The following is a 17,248-nucleotide window of genomic DNA, read 5'->3' as shown; positions in this document are numbered from 1 at the left end:
CATTAGCACTGAGGTGAATTATGTTGCACGGTACGAATTAGTTAAGGTGATGTAACTAATTCTAGATTAGGGAAGATAAACACTGTAGGGAGAAATGGATGTGCTGCGAGGTGGAGAGGAAATGTGGGAAACATTATCAGTAGTTAAGAGTCAATGAGTGGAGGCTAGTGCAGAGTAGCCTATCCCTCTCACAACCAGCTGTCTACAGGCTCGGACAGCCCTGTCAAACAACACTTATCCCTGCACACACGCACACACATAGAAGCATGCGCGCACATGCACACATACACAAATCGAGAGAGACCTGAGTCCTAGGGTTAATCCCCCATCCAACCACCCATCAGCTTTTGCATAAGAAGATGACATCACAGCTCAGTGAGGGATTGGCTGGGTGTGTCTGTGTGTTTGCTGGTGTGTGCATTTGTATATTTATCTTTGTATCAAATGTCGTCACTGTGACAGTCACACAGCAGGGTCATTGTGACAATAAGCTGGAGGACCAGAAGTTACTTCTTTATTGTGGGGGTTAGGACTTTAAAGTTTTTAGGCTTTAAGGTGAAGCGTTAAACCGGGTTGCTTTTACAGGAGACATTTTACTTTAAGGTGATTATACAGGAAACGATTTAAGTGAAAAAATAATCATGATAATAACAATTTAGGTCTTTGCCAAGCTAGAGTAAAAAAAAAAGTGTGTGTGTTTGTGTGTGGCCTGGGATTGGACGGCCTCACTTTGACACGTGGGGCTGGTAGGGTGTGGTGTGGGTGTTGAAAGTCATCTGCTTAATACTCTTATGTAAAACCAAACTGTAATACACTTTCCTCTAGTATCTAGTAGAACCGTTATTAAAAGTGTGGATTTCCCCTCCTTTTTTATTTGCGTACCACAGCTCTTTAAATATTTGCTTGGTGACTCAATGGTTTAAGTGAAAGGCTAAAGCTCTTGTTGGTTAAAGGACTGATGACTGCCTGGCTAGTAGGTTATAACACTGAATGGTTTGACATGTTAATTAATGTGCTAGTTAATGGTAGAAGCTAGTAGCTCACAGAGTAACTGCATGTTTATTTCTAGGATCTACTAGGTTGAGGGTCAATTTTAGCCCAAAAGTGTAGATGACACTTAATTTGAAAGGTAAGATCTTAAAATTTCAACAGCTTAGCATTTGGTTAAAACAAACCCAGCTCTAACCCTATGACAGGTGGATGTGAAGAGGTTAAATGGTGGCTTCTTGCAAATGTGAATACTTTTGCAAGAAGCCAAGAGTTACATAAGTCTAGTTTCTAACTGCTGCACTGAAAAGCATTTAGTTGACTACACTGTAAAAAAAATGTAATATAAAAGTATGTTACTGTATATTTTACAGTTTTGTACTGTTCTTCTAGAATATCATTAAATACACATAAATAGGTTGTGATTTTACATTTCAAATGTAAATCAACGTAAAATCACTGTAAATGTAATAAAACATAATTTTCTTGTTTTTTAAATGTATCTGTCTGTACATATGCATATTTAGATTGTTAAAATACATTCACAAATGTATCATAATTTCACAAATATTTGTCCGTTATTTGAAAGATTGAACTGTTTAATTCAAATGTAATGCTATGGAAAAAATAAAATGATTCTTAACTTTTTTTACATCAAATAATAATTATTATTATTGTTATTTAGGGCAATTGTGGCTCAAGAGTTGGCAGTTCGCCTTGTAATCAGAAGATTGCCGGTTCGATCCCCGGCTCGGACACTCGTTGTGTCCTTGGGCAAGACACTTCACCTACCACCTACTGGTGATGGCCAGAGGGGAATTATGAAGTGGAATTGTAAAGCACTTTGAGGGTCTCAAAAAGCGCTATATGAATGCAATGCATTATTATTATTTAAACCAACTGTTAACTGTATATTTCTGTACATTTAAGTATTATTATTCATATTGCCGCATTCATTGACCTTGTTTATAGGTAATTTCATTGGTTGATCACATTAAAATGTACCTAATTTAATGTTTAAAAGCACTTGAAAAAGGCAAAATCCCATGTAAAATTAGGGCAACAAACTGTATTGTCATTACTGAAAATAACTGTATTTTCATGAGAAAGTTATTTTCTGTTATTTTCTGTTATTATTTTGGCGCCCCAGCTGCCAGAATATTACTGTTTTTTTTAGGATTTTTTTTTTTTTTTACGGTGTAGTTGATTCTAGAAACCTGGTTTAAAGACACAGTAATGTAGTTACAGTAAAAGGAAAAAAATGGTGAGAAATTCATCCACTGTACATGGAAGCTGTTTCACTGATCTTTACAAACCTGTGTTTACATTTAGGGCCAATTACTGAGTTATGTGCTTAACCTGTTAATATCCACCAGGTCGCTAGCAACCTGTTTTTGACTTAGAGTTTAGTGTAGGTTTAGCCACATGCTAAATTATGTGATTTTCAAAAATTAGTAAATGGTCTACTTCAAACTATTAAAATTTGTTTAAAGCATCTCCATTTGGATCATTTTTTGTTTGCTTAGTTGCATATTTCTGCCACTAACACCACCCAGAAAACCCTAAAGCAGGTGTAAGTGATTTGAGTTTTTGAACAAATATAAACAAATCACTTGTACTTGCACAAAAATTGTTCTAAAATATAGCCACCCAGCCCCCAACTTAACATATAGAGGGCTGAGGCTGGATGTAGACCATGTGGCTGTGCACATGGGTGTGCAAAAAGTCAGAGCAAACCAAAATAGCACAGTATCTAAATTTCTTGTCAAATGAAGTTGTAAGAATGTCGCATCATCCAACCCTTTGGAGATAAATTAATCCAACCGATTCCTTCTCATATGGCTGATCAGATATAAACAATATATACTCTAAGTATAATAACTATGATACAGTATTTATGTTCATATGTTGTATTTGATAGTACTAATGATATTACCCAAATCATCGAGCCACCATCTGGTGTCGTGCCTGCTACCACAAAAAGCTAAACATTATCCGAGAATTCCATTTATCTCCAGGACCAAAGGCGGTAAATCATTCATGCAGCTCAAAGCTTCTGTCTGGAAACTGCCCAAATCAGTGGTGGAGATTGCTGATGAGCTTGAGCTCTGGGGTCACATTCAGCCCAGAAGGTTAATTTACTGTTTATATCTTTGACTCTCTCACTAATAACTTTGACAGACCAAATATGACACTCTAAGATGTGCCAGATCTGAGCTCTGGTTTTTGATCTTGCACTTTTCCCTATTGTGTTAAATGAAATATTGAATGCAGTGAACAGGTGTTACCGAGGGTGCAGTGACAGATGGGAATTAGAGGTTCTACTTTCTGAAATTTTCTTTTCTTAAATATATATAGCAGTTGTTCTGTTACATGGTCCTAAAAGTTTGAAGACCACAGTAATACAAGTAAATCTGATCGCCTCAACTGAATGGCTTTAGTCCAACATGTTAGTATGTAGAGTAATAGTGGAGGAAAACATTTCAGTCTTGTTAACAAATAATTTTATAGATGCAGTCCTAACCTGTAACATTGCATCTGTCAAAACCTTTATGTCTAACTGTATGCAGGGATACAGTTTGAGATTTAAGATTAACCTCGTTTGCCATGTCCACCTAGGGTTACGGTTTGGGGGGTTTTTTAGCCACAAGCAAAAGGACACACTTTCAGAGAAGAATACACTTTGGCATTACAGTTTTTCAGTGAAAAGCTTTTCAACTGGGCCTTTCCAGACAAGAAAAAACTTTAACAAATTTGATCTCTAACCATAACTCCAGATGGGACCACCTGGTGGTTGCTAAGCAGTTACATTTAGTAATATTAGCTATTTCTTGACAATGAACATTGATAATGAGTGGCTCCATAATACAGTGGCTTATACATTTGCCTAGCAAGCCAGATATTCCTGGTTTGAGTCTGAGAGGAAACACGTCTCTCGGTTGTGTCAGGAAGGATATCTGGTGTACAGATCTGCGAAAGCAAGTGTGTGGCGCTACATGTTGTGACCCCTTGTGAATACGGGACTAGCTAAAAGTAGCTAATGAACAGTATTCATGACGCTTTGTGTGTCAGATGCTGGATGGTGTTTGACTTTAATTACAACACTAATCTGAGGCACTCCCCCTTGAGGATGTGAAAGTGGAGATAAGTGAGGGAGTTTTTCTTTAAAGACCTGACATCTTTAGGGTCACGGCTTCTTCCGTCTCAGATACTTTCCTTAAATAACTCCCTGACTCTAAAAGCAGATAAGGCTTACTCTAGCAACAGTTACGTCTACAGTTTGCAGGGACCTCAGGGCTTGTCAGGAACCTTTGCGACGTCAGTGTTGGGACAAAACGCCATATCCTGTGAACCTCTGAAGACCCATCTGGTCACCAGTAACCCATTTAGGGTTAGGAATGGGCTTGGTGTTAGCCTTAATGTCTAGCAAATATCTAATGAACAGTTTTTTTTAGTTTGTATCTTAATACTTTTCTTTTAAGGTACTATAAAAACACTACCACTACCCCTCCCATTATGTCTAACCCTGACACTTGATGCATTGACACTGACTTACCGGGTGTTAAGAAGTTAAATGATCTAGAAGGACATTTTTCAGAGAATAATAAATCATTTTAAATGCTGTGCACACAGCTTTGGCAAAACAGGGCAAAACAGTTTCCCTCCAACTCACCAGTTTACCAGCATGGCTGCATTGTTGCTTGACACAAAAGGGAGTTCCCCACAAACACTGTGAAATACAGATCCTTGGGAGAAAAGTAAAATCCACCAGAGGAGCATGGTCTTCCTCTTTCCTTTGCCCCCGGTCCTTTCAGGATCCATGCATCAAGTGCAAAGGTAACCCTTTGCAAGGGATGTGTCTGGATGATTCCAGCAGGTGTAGAAGTGGACTGGGTAGTTGTGAACCAGGTGGCCTGGAGTCATGAAGGCATCAGAAGGCCCGAGCGATTAGGTAGAAGAGAGAACTAAGCATGCTGGGGAACTCCAGATCGAGGCATGGCAGTGACAGTGACGTTGATAAGTGTGCGTAGTGGCCGTTCGTCCTCAACACAGGGCAGCTGCAAAATAGAGAAATTTCCCCCGGTTTTAAGCTGATGTCAGCTGATGAGTTCAGCGCGCTTTCTGAATTGCTTTTTCTGTCCTCCCCAAGCCAGTCAGTTCCATGAAGAGCGTTGGAGGTACCAGAAAAATAAAAAGAAAGAAAAACAACATAAAAAGAAAAAAAGAGGTATGCAGATATATCTACACGGCTATCCCCCCTCCATCCCACCAGTGATTAGAAGCAATGAGTGTCCGTCTCCGTGGCTTAGAGCGTGCGCTGAGGTGTGTGTCAACAGCTAGAGATCATCCTTCATGTGTGTTTGACTGTGTCTACGTGTGTTAGAGCCTGGATTGGCAGGGTGGAAAGGGGCGGGGTTTGGAGCTCAGCAATGGATCCCAAGACAGGAAGCCTCAGCACCCCCCTCAACCCCCCCCCCCCCCTGCTTTTTAACTCCCTCTCTTTGCGCTCACTGATGGCAGGATGCAGATTGTAACCAGGGATTAGGGAGGTTCAAAAATCCGATTGTGCCTGGAGAAAGCCTCATGTATTACTCTGTTTGTGTGTGTGTGTGTGTGTGTGTGCGTGCGTGCGTGCGTGCGTGCGTGCGTGCGTGCGTGCGTGCGTGCGTGCGTGTGTGTGTGTGTGTGTTTGTGAGGGAGAGAGAGAGCGGCTTGTGTACGTGTGCCCCAGTGTATGGAATACAGTCATTAGGTTTTTCATAGTTTACCAGCACCTGCAGTCACAAACTGCTGCTGGCAATGGAGATTTTTATTTAAAACCCTCAAATGCAATCTTCTGTTGTTTAGCAGAGTATTCTGTCCTCCCACTTCCCACCTCTCAACACACTTTTTACCTCCCACTGTCATGGCCCATTGTTGAACCCAGACATTAACTGCATAATAATCTATTCTCGTGTTCTCACAGTAATTAACACCACTTACGCTAATTTTTCCTTTTAATAACAGACCTGAAGTCAGGTTCATTTTGCTGTTATGTTTAACTGAAATGTTCTCTTTACACATTTTCACCAGTCTCCAACACCTCTGATTATTTCATTAGTCTAATGGTAGAATAGTGGAAAGAAGGGGAGCTTCTCAAATGACACTTTTCATTCCTTTTATCCAGTGACTAAGCACCATTGCAGCCAGTTTACTTGTTTTTTTGATCACACAGCTGGTAGTTTGTTCTAAAATAAAGACATGCCCAATGCGGTAGACTAAACATCTTTTGTTCAGTAAGGAGGTCAAGTCGCACATTAATAATTCCTCTATTCTCAAAGTGCATCTTTAAGTAGATATTTCTGTTATTAGGACGCTGTAGTTTGTTGTCCTTATCTAACCTTATATCCTTTTTATTTGCTTCTTTCCCCTCAGGACAGTATACAGTGATGATGGCCCATTTCTTCCTGAAGAGGAAGATTGGATATTTTGTCATCCAGACGTATATGCCATGTTTCATGACTGTAATCCTGTCCCAGGTGTCATTTTGGCTGAACAGAGAGTCAGTTCCTGCCAGAACTGTTTTTGGTGAGTGAAGCTGCTTACGTACTAATCCTTAAAAAAAAAAAAGTAAAAAAACTTCTTATTTAACTGGGTAATATTTCCATCATGCGCATTCATACCAGGGAGAATAATAACAGTCGCTCACTGAGCAGCAGCACTGCACAAGCTGACAGTTAGGAGTTATTAAAGTGCCCACCTTCACTGAGTGAGGCCAGTCTGTCATTTGTTTCCAGCTGGCTCATAAAAACTAAATTTAAAATCGTCATGTCTAACTTTGTTTGCACCCAGGGGTGACCACTGTGCTGACCATGACCACCCTTAGCATCAGTGCGAGGAACTCGCTCCCCAAAGTGGCCTATGCTACAGCCATGGACTGGTTCATTGCCGTCTGCTATGCTTTTGTCTTTTCTGCCCTCATTGAGTTCGCAACAGTGAACTACTTCACCAAGAGGAGCTGGGCTTGGGATGGCAAGAAGGCTATGGAAGCACAACACCCTAAGGTACAATTTGTGGGTACTTTGATACACATTTAAGAGTTTATCCTCAGATCATCCAGAAATACCAAAATCGCAAACTTGGCTATGACCTGTGGTTATGAAATATTAGCAGTTGGTTGCAGGGCCTACAAGTGCGGCAGTGTATTTGAGACATCAGCTAAGTTATTACAAACCAGATTGCAAAAAAGTTGGGACACTAAACAAATTGTGAATAAAAATTGAATGCAATGATGTGGAGATGGCAAATGTCAATATTTTATTCAGAATAGAACGTAGATGACAGATCAAAAGTTTAATCCGAGAAAATGTATCATTTCAAAGGAAAAATATGTTGATTCAAAATTACATGGTGTCAACAAATCCCAAAAAAGTTGGGACAAGTAGCAATAAGAGGCTGGAAAAAGTAAATTTGAGCATAACGAAGAGCTGGAAGACCAATTAACACTAATTAGGTTAATTGGCAACATGATTGGGCATAAAAAGAGCTTCTCAGAGTGGCAGTGTCTCTCAGAAGCCAAGATGGGTAGAGGATCACCAATTCCCACAATGTTGCGCAGAAAGATAGTGGAGCAATATCAGAAAGGTGTTACCCACCAAAAAATTGCAAAGACTTTGGAGTTATCATCATCAACTGTGCATAACATCATCCAAAGATTCAGAGAATCTGGAACAATCTCTGTGCGTAAGGGTCAAGGGCGTAAACCCATACTGGATGCCCGTGATCTCCGGGCCCTTAAACGACACTGCACCACAAACAAGAATGCTACTGTAAAGGAAATCACAGAATGGGCTCAGGAATACTTCCAGAAACCATTGTCAGTGAACACAATCCACCGTGCCATCCGCCATTTCCAGCTGAAACTCTACAGTGCAAAGAAGAAGCCATATCTAAGCAAGATCCACAAGCTCAGGCGTTTTCACTGGGCCAGGGATAATTTAAAATGGAGTGTGGCAAATGGAAGACTGTTCTGTTGTCAGACGAGTCACGATTCGAAGTTCTTTTTGGAAATGTGGGATGCCATGTCATCCGGACCAAAGAGGTCTAGGACAACCCAAGTTGTTATCAACGCTCAGTTCAGAAGCCTGCATCTCTGATGGTATGGGGTTGCATGAGTGCGTGTGGCATGGGCAGCTTGCATGTCTGGAAAGGCACCGTCAATGCAGAAAAATATATTCAAGTTCTAGAACAACATATGCTCCCATCCAGACGTCATCTCTTTCAGGGAGACCCTGCATTTTTCAACAAGATAATGCCAGACTACATTCTGCATCAATCACAACATCATGGCTGCGTAGGAGAAGGATCCGGGTACTGAAATGGCCAGTCTGCAGTCCAGATCTTTCACCTATAGAGAACATTTGGCGCATCATAAAGAGGAAGGTGCGACAAAGAAGGCCCAAGACGATTGAACAGTTAGAGGCCTGTATTAGACAAGAATGGGAGAGCATTCCTATTTCTAAACTTGAGAAACTGGTCTCCTCAGTCCCCAGACATCTGTTGAGTGTTGTAAGAAGAAGGGGAGATGCCACACAGTGGTGAAAATGGCCTTGTCCCAACTTTTTTGGGATTTGTTGACACCATGACATTTTGAATCAACATATTTTAACCTTAAAATGATAAATTTTCTCAGTTTCAACTTTTGTTCTGTGATTTATGTTCTATTCTGAATAAAATATTGACATTTGCCATCTCCACATCGTTGCATTCAGTTTTTATTCACAATTTGTTTAGTGTCCCAACTTTTTTGGAATCCGGTTTGTATCATATTCCACAAGAAACAAAGGAAGTGTTGCAAATGATTGATTATGTGAAATAACAATATTGTTGTGTTATGTTTTGTTATCTGACTGGTGCAAATGGTTATCTAACCTTATTGTGGAAATGACAGTCTTCACTAGTGGGGATAGTTACAAAGCTTTCTTCATTATGAATGAGCACACATCTTTTTATTGAATATTTGAAGAACCAGCAAAAAAAACAGAATCTCTTGTAGAGGACATAAAGTCAGAGATAGAAACAACAAGGAGCAGGTGCATCTAGCACAGGTAGAGCTGCTGCAAAAACCCACAGAGCTCAGCAGCCAGCGCAACAAATTCTGGATCCTTGGCTTTTAGTTAGCAGTTAGCATTAGCAGCACATGCTGCGTCCGATGTGAAAGTACCTTTATGCTGCGCACTGTGACTCACAGCCATGATCCCGGGTCAGCCCCGACTTTGTGTTAAACGAATCCTAAAGTATTTCTAACCACTGATATACCAAAACTTTATCCTTTCAACAGCTACTGAAAGTTAGGGGACCTAGCTTCTATCGAATCGTACTTGTACTTAAAACTTGAGTGCAGAGTTTCACACGTATTTTTTGGCTAAGTCCACACACACACAAATTCTTTTTACACATACAAATCTGTTTCACACACACACACACACACACACACACACACACACACACACACACACACACACACACACACACACACACACACACACACACACACACACACATTCTTTTTACACATACGAATCCTAATTTACAAGTACAAAACTGATTTACAAGTACAAAATATTTATGACCACAATTTGAGCCCACACAATTTCACTGACAAAAAAACTGAAGCACAGTTATTTATTTGATTATTTGTCAGATCATACCATAAAAAAAATCCAGAAGAAATTCAGTGACTCTACTCTAGGCCTCTAGGCTTATCTGAGAAACAGTACTACTTACTCTGTGGTACTATAGGGTTTTAAACAGTCTTAAGGTCATTACACACCGAACACACTGCAAAAACACCAAAGTGAAATTCCCAGTTCTTCGGATCCAAACTCGTTGTGTATTGTATAAACAGGCAGATCACATTTCACATGCACTGTGAAAAAAATTAAATCATTATAAAGCAATGATAAGCTGTTCCTGATGTTTCTGAACAAGAAAAGGAAGAAACTGAGATTCTGGGTTCCTCTAATTCTCATCAGGCAACACCAGGAAGAATTTCATGGTTTGATCCAGGAGTTGAAGCTGTATGACGACCACTTTCATACATATCTCGGGATGACAGCGGAGTAGTTTGAGCTGTTGTTGGCAGAGTTGAGACCACATCTGAGGAGGCAAAGAAATAATTACAGAGAGCTGATTGTATGTACCGTACTGGTGTGCCAAACATAATCTGATTGGTCAGATTTCTGCTTTTGGATCAGAAAAAGCAAGCTTGGTTCAAAAAAATAAATGCCGCAGTTTTGTCCAGCAAAATCACATCCGGTGTGTCAAGGCCTTCATGCCAAACTAATCATTTTCTGCCTTTAGCTACACAGTTAGCAAACAGATATTAGAGCAGTGTTGCATTTACGTGGCACTGAAGCAAGTGAACTTCAGTATAAGTGTTGAAAAAAACAGTTAAGTACATAAATGCACTGTGAGTCATCAGGATGTTGAAAGTCACTTCACAGCATGGATTACTATAAATTCTGCTTGGTTTAGTAATCCCAGTGATGTCTAGGACAACCGCCAGGCATCTGTTAACAGCTGCACTAAAACATTTATGCACAGTGCAGTCATCATAAATAAAACTCAAACTGACAGAACACCAGTGGAAATCATGCTGCTAACTGATTGAAATTCAATAACTCAGCAGCCCACATTTTACCAGAATGTTCTGCCAGAAATATTTCACCTCAGTAAGGTCACTAATCACTCCAGACAGAACGAAAAACACAGATTCTTCTCAAGCCAGAAAAAAAAACTGTAACAGTAGAGCAAAATGAGGCTTGTAACTAACATTCTACTCAACGTGCTCTGTCCTGCCATAGAAACGAGACCCGATGGTTCTGTCCAAGAAGCCCAACAACGTGTGCTCGGCAGGTGTCAACTACACCCCCAACCTCACCAAGGACACGTCCATCTCCACCATCTCCAACACGACGTCGGTACACCTGCGTTCTGCTGAGACCAAGACGATGGACCCCAAGAAGACCTACAACAGTGTCAGCAAGATCGACAAGATGTCGCGGATAGTGTTCCCTGTCCTCTTCGGAACCTTCAACCTCGTCTACTGGGCCACGTACCTCAACAGAGAACCGTTGTCGAAAGGAGTTGTCATCTCAACGTAATCGCTCTTCTTATTGTTCCTTTTTTTCAGGGGCGTGGGGGGGGGGGGGGGGGCAGTTTGTGTCAGGGAGAAGGGAAGGTTGAGCCTAATAGAAGAGGGGTGATCCATAATGAAAGCAGCCATTGCTACATCTCTCCCTCCAGACTAAACAAATGTGAAAACAAAGAACAAAAACTATACTCACCTATTTAGATCAAGCACTTTGAATGGATGCAAGGCTTCACGATTCCCTTTCCTATTTTTCATGGCCTAAAAAACTGCATTTTAAGACTGCATTAACAGGAGAGAGGGTGCTTTGCTTCTTTCTCATCTGTTCTGCTGCAGTTTGCATGATTCTCACCCCCAAAAAGGGAACATGGACTCCTCTTTGTCTTGAACACCGACCATGTATATGTCAGTCATTGCTTAAACTATGGGAGCACACTTGGTCACTACTACCTGTAGAATTTAACAAAGTAATTTAATGCTTCATGTTCTTACTGCACTGGGCTCATAAACTCTGCAATCTAACTCGCATTTGAATTTTAAAACATGATTTTAAAATGTACCTAATTCCGCGCTATGAGAAAGACGCATCTCTCGAGATTGATGCTGCAAGTGCATTAATAATGTCGTTTTATGTCTCCTTTTTAAAAAAAAAAAAAAAAATCTTGCCAATTCTTTTCCTCTGCCTAACGCAGAGGGTGCTTGTGTCTCTTGTTGTACATCTTTACTTGAAGATTCAAGAACTGTTGCTGCAGGCCTGGTTTCCCAAAAGCACTGGCAGTAAGAGTCTCAAAGTAAAATGTGAGAGGAAAAGAAGTTTTGAATTAAAAAGTCATCATTTAGGGCCAGCAAGAATGTTTGAAAAAAGTGGGGTTTTTTTCTGGCCTACTTACACGAGGGTGACTGGACGGCTGTGGCAGATGTGTTAGCACAAATTAAGGATTGGATATATGTGATTTAACAGAATTTTGAGCCTGGGTCACTCAGTTGGGAAACCAATATGCACAGTTGAGATACCAAATGGAGAGCAAGTCACATACAAATCAGGACAGCGATGTGGACAGTTTTGGGACTGTCGTTCAGAGATGTCCAGACACGCACCCTGCTAATGTGTCCACAGAGAAAACCAGACTCATGTACAGTTCATAACCCTGTTTTGGTTTTTTTAAAAACTGCTGGTGAAATTTACTAAATGAGTACTGTGACAATTTTGTAAGGCACTGACACAGCTGCTATGTATTTGTAAGTGTTCCATTTCCAAATGTGGGGAGGAAAGTATGTAACGTAATCATATGAATGTGGTTTTCTAAGGCTTGCGACAGGTAATTTGCTCCACACTGTGCCGTTATTTAACACCGAAAAGAGCATGCCTTATATTGCACCTGGATGCGATAGTTGTCGCAAGGAGCATTAATTTATGTGGAATGCCAAGGGGAGACGTTATCAGAATGAGCATGTAATTGGTTCGGGTATATGGCTGTGACAAATCTTTGGATCTGCCCTGTCAGCTGCTCACGCTGAACAGTTCGAGCCAAGCCCCACATATTTAGTGTATTTTGATATAACAAAGCAGAACATGCCGCAGAGCATCGGGGGCAAGGAGAGAATTACAAGATGTATACAAGCCATGGCTGTATAGCTGGTAGCAAGGTTAGTTTTTTTGCAGTGTGCAGAGCTGTTTGTAGGTTTTTTCATCGTGTTTCATCAAATAGGCAGCGGGTCATAGTGAAAATAGCAGAGAGCTCAAAAAATAAACAAACTCAAAAAATACACATTGAGCTCTGTAACATCACAAATCGACTTCATACATTTTGTCTACTTTTTAAGTTCTGTCCCAAAAGTATTTTAAGAAAAACTGTAATGTTTGTCAAAATGTCACTTTAACTGTGACGAAGGTGTTGGAGGTGTTCCTAAATATCAGGATTGTGCAGGTGGCTGTGAGTCAGATTCTTTCTTTTGACTTTAATAAATACCTGCAGACCCTTATGCAAAACAACACATTGCACGGTCACAGTACCGTCCTGGGTTTGCAAGTCGGTTGGGATTTGACAGTTAATAATGTTTTGTGTTGTGCGACACATCCTGCACATGGGCTGTTAAACAAATATTTTAGGTTTATAAGGCAGAGCTGGTTGTAGTAAAGTAATAAAGCAGTCTTGGGCTGCGTCAGCCTTTAAGACGACAGTTTCTGACGCAAGACTAATCATTGACCTTTTTAGTAGATTACCTGCAGAACCTGCAGAGCTCAGTTCATGCTTTGCACAAAGTCAAAGTATTCTGGGTCATTTAAGCATCTTCTGAGGCTGTTGGAAAATGTTAACTCCAGTCTACAGTGTGTTTGTGAAAGTGAAGTGCTGGGGGGGAAAAAGATGATTATTGTGTCATGTTTCTGGATTCCAGCAGAGCTATACTAGAAAGAAAACCTCACGCATATATCAGCAACAGGAGACAGAAATTCAACAGCTCAGCAGCTAACAGGTGACCAAAGATTGATTGTACCATGAACTGACTCATAACGGTCCACAAAAGTGAGCAACACAGCAGAGCTCTGTCCTCTCAGAATTACTTACTATTGGGTTCAATCGATGGGCTCAAGTTTATCAAAATTGCACCCTGATTTGCATTAATTTACTTCACCTCCGCGAGCTAATCCAATGTCACTGGACTGCATTGGTTTTTTTTCTCAGAATGTTTCTCTGTTTTGAAAGCTTGGTTCGACGAGGCCTTTAAGCTGCAAAGAATTTGGGGAAATAAGGCCGAGTGTCATGAGAGAATCATGTAAATAGCCTTTTTCGTTTTCAACGTAAACAAAAAGACAGATTGTCACATTTGTGTTCTGAAGCCCTTAGTAGAAAAAAAAAGCCCAATGTTGATGTTAATGATGTTATTGTCTTCAATATCTTTTTTCTTCTGTGTACATGTGTGAGTTTGTTTCGTTCTTGTGGCTTGTAGAAGAGCTGATCAAACGTGATCTTTGGACTGATTTGTATTTTATATCTACAGTGACTTAATTAAAGTGACGAGCACACATTTTGTCATTACAGCTCAAGCCTACCTGTTGCACAGCATGTGTTGGTTTGTGGTGAGACAAACTCAGGAATAAGAGGACCCCATGCTCCCAACAGAAATATCAGTTGTTCATATCTATCATATGGATTTTGAACACCAACCTCTCTCACCTGCTGCTGGGAACATTGTCCTCAAAAACTTTAGGCCGCTAAGCAGATATTTATACACTGGCTTGGTAAGAAACCATGTAAATAAGGGTGACATAAGCTGCTATCTGCTTTGCATTGTGTACTTAAGGTGGACTTAAGTGATTTTATTTTGACTTTGTGTGCCAGGATATGCTGTGGTATTTTCGTGCTGTTTAACTGATGAAGCTGTCATTTATGGAAATCTAAGATCCAGCTTTCTGTCAGATCAGACAATGTTTCAGTTTCAGTGCAATGGCAGCCAAGTACAGGATACAGACGAGACATCTCCCCCCCACCAATCTGTAATCTGTCTGTTCCTCGACTTCCTGTTTGTATCTGACACATTATCAAGTAACAGTACACACTTTCTGTCTGTGTATTTCTGATTAGGTCTGCAGTAGTTGAGTTCTTCAACAAGTGTGTTTTTTAAACTAAACAGTTGTTTTTATTGAGCTTTATTTAAGCCTTGTTTTCTAACATATAACCAAAGGAACTATTACTGTAAAAAGTCACTGATAATGTCCCTGACAAACACATATAGCCTTCATTATTTTTTCTGTGGACAGCAGCTTCAGTCTGACAGAAGTTCACTGTATGGACAAAGGTACTGGGTCTCACCTGTTATTCTTTGAATGCTTGTATTTTCAGTCCCATTGCTTCAGCTGTGTAAAATCTAAAGAATCTAGGCCTGTACTCTTTTGTGCTTTTATTTGGGAAAGAATGGGTCTTTCTAAAGAGATCACTAATTTAAGAGTGCTACTGTAATAGAATGAGACATTGCAGCAAGTCCCTTCATCTAATTTTTTGTACCTTTCAGAAATTCCTCAGTAAGCTGTAAGTGGCATTTTTGCAAAAGTGGAAGTTTTTAGGGACCACAGCAACTGAGACACCAACTGGCAGGCCACGTAAAGTTAGAGAGTGAGGTTGCCAAGAGCTGGGGCATATAGTGCATAAGTGTAATCAACACTCTGCTGAAGTGCAGAGTTCTGAACCTCCTCCAACATTACCATCAGCACAAAAAACTGTATAGCAGGAGCTTCGTGCAATAGGTTTCCATGCAGCGCAGCTCCTGTAGGTAGCCCAGTACGTTTGTGCAAATAGTGTATCTCTACAACTATTAGCTTGTCCATAAATTTGGCTAATATGGTAATATTCATGGAAAATTTACAATAACTTTGGTGATCCTCTGACTTTTTCTAGTGCTGTCATCAGATCAAAATTACTGTGGCTGGTGGGTAATATATGGAAAAAATAAAAATAATCCTCCAGTCTATAAACTAAAAATAACATGAAAGTTCAAAAATTTTCAAAAAGAAATTATTTTGACTGTTTACAGGCTAAACAAATACAGCTTACATGATGTTATACCAGATTATAAATATCTGTACCCGCTGCTAAATGCCAGCATATTGGCGTCATCGTTGTTAGCATGTGGATATTAGCATTTAGCTGCATGTAGAATAATAGTAGGCAGACAGATGGATGAACACTTAAATTCAATACATTATAAATCCTCTGATGTTCTCAGTAATTTAATAAATATTTCTGACTGATAACAAGCTAAAATAACATATATGTAAAGTGGCCTTTGTTATACTCAGCATTTATGTGTTATGTTTGATAATATTTGTCATCTTTTTATCAATTTCTACTATTAGTAGCATGCTGGCATTAGCATTTTACTGCATGTAAAACAGTGATAGGCAAATAGCAAACAGTGACCTTCTGAAAAATTAATGAATTGAAGAATGAATTAATAAATCTATGTATAAGCATATTATACCATATTATTAATCATCTGAATAAAACAATGCTAATATCATAATAGGTTTTTAATGCTAGCCAGCTAAATTAATACAACTAACATGATTTATCTGCCTATTAATATTACACTTATTAGCATCAACCTTTTAGCTCTGTCGGTGTTAGCATACTGTACTTGATAGCTACATATTAGCTACATATAGAACGTTGACAATATTTGGCAAACAGACAAATATAGGATTTTATTTTTTCTGCTGTAGAAAACTCAATCATATTAACTATAGGACATCATATATTTAATACTACCCACATTGTAATTCTGTCATTTCCAAAAATTCGGCAAAGCTAATATTATGTTAATATGCTAGGGGCTGAAAGAAGACAAGTAACTCACGTATATCAGCTCATTCACGTGAGCTGTCAGGTCAGAGGATCCCCATAGTGCTGAAACCTGGTAGACTTCCTCATGTCTGTGCACATCTTTCTTGGCGTAAACCAATGCACCCATCCATTTAACTATCTCTCTTTCTGGCCAAGAAACAACCCCACCCGCCTTCCTTCAGCCACTGTGACAGACTCATCTGCCATACATCTGTTAGAATAAGGGATTTAGTTCTGCTTAAGTTGCTTTCACCCATTCAGGGAAGCCCCTTACAGCAAAGGGCTTCTGTCCAATTTAAGCCCTGACTGGCCCAGCCCTCATGACAAACACTTGTTTTTCTCAGTGTGTTGTCTGGACAGCTGTGGCTGATGCATGTTAGGAACAAACTTAGGGTTGATTATATGCCCTTTATCCCAAGCTAGCTCATGGGCAGTGAAGCTGACTGACGCTTTGAACTCTTGGCTGGGGAATTTATTGCACATCCAGCAGCTGGTTTAAAGGACACTTGCGGAGCTACGATAGCAACAGTTGCCTGTTCAAGTAAGGCTAAAGGTGACCAATAAAATGCATAAAGTTGCTCATGTTTTTTTTTTTTCAAGAACTTTTTACAAGAATATTTACGAAGAACCCATCAAACAGACTTTTGCTTAATTTTGCAAAAATGCAGCAAAGCCATTGTAGCTGGGCTTAAAAACGTATTTGTGTCACTCATTCTTTGTTTTATGTACTGTATTTGTTTTGTGTATTATACTGATAATGATCAAATAAAAAGGATTAGCAAAGATGCTA

At 39.8% G+C, this 17,248-nt stretch overlaps 2 protein-coding genes across 3 annotated transcripts in view; one reads left to right on the top strand and one right to left on the bottom strand.

Moving 5' to 3' along the window:
- Window positions 1-5,319, bottom strand: part of LOC113016986 (gamma-aminobutyric acid receptor subunit beta-3-like) — a 91,247-nt gene extending 85,928 nt beyond the window's left edge. For both annotated transcript variants that reach the window (XM_026160232.1, XM_026160233.1), the window contains exon 1: window positions 4,661-5,319. In XM_026160232.1, the coding sequence (XP_026016017.1) occupies window positions 4,661-4,809 (149 nt within the window). In that variant the 5' untranslated portion in view covers window positions 4,810-5,319. The remainder of the gene's footprint in view (window positions 1-4,660) is intronic.
- Window positions 1-17,248, top strand: part of LOC113016987 (gamma-aminobutyric acid receptor subunit alpha-5-like) — a 47,103-nt gene extending 29,855 nt beyond the window's left edge. The window contains exons 8-10 of the mRNA XM_026160236.1: window positions 6,403-6,555; window positions 6,820-7,031; window positions 10,833-17,248. Of these exons, the coding sequence (XP_026016021.1) occupies window positions 6,403-6,555; window positions 6,820-7,031; window positions 10,833-11,132 (665 nt within the window). The 3' untranslated portion in view covers window positions 11,133-17,248. The remainder of the gene's footprint in view (window positions 1-6,402; window positions 6,556-6,819; window positions 7,032-10,832) is intronic.

This window comes from Astatotilapia calliptera, chromosome 23 (genome assembly GCF_900246225.1).
Source record: "Astatotilapia calliptera chromosome 23, fAstCal1.2, whole genome shotgun sequence".
NCBI lineage: Eukaryota > Metazoa > Chordata > Actinopteri > Cichliformes > Cichlidae > Astatotilapia > Astatotilapia calliptera.
This window is presented reverse-complemented; position numbering and strand designations above follow the sequence as displayed.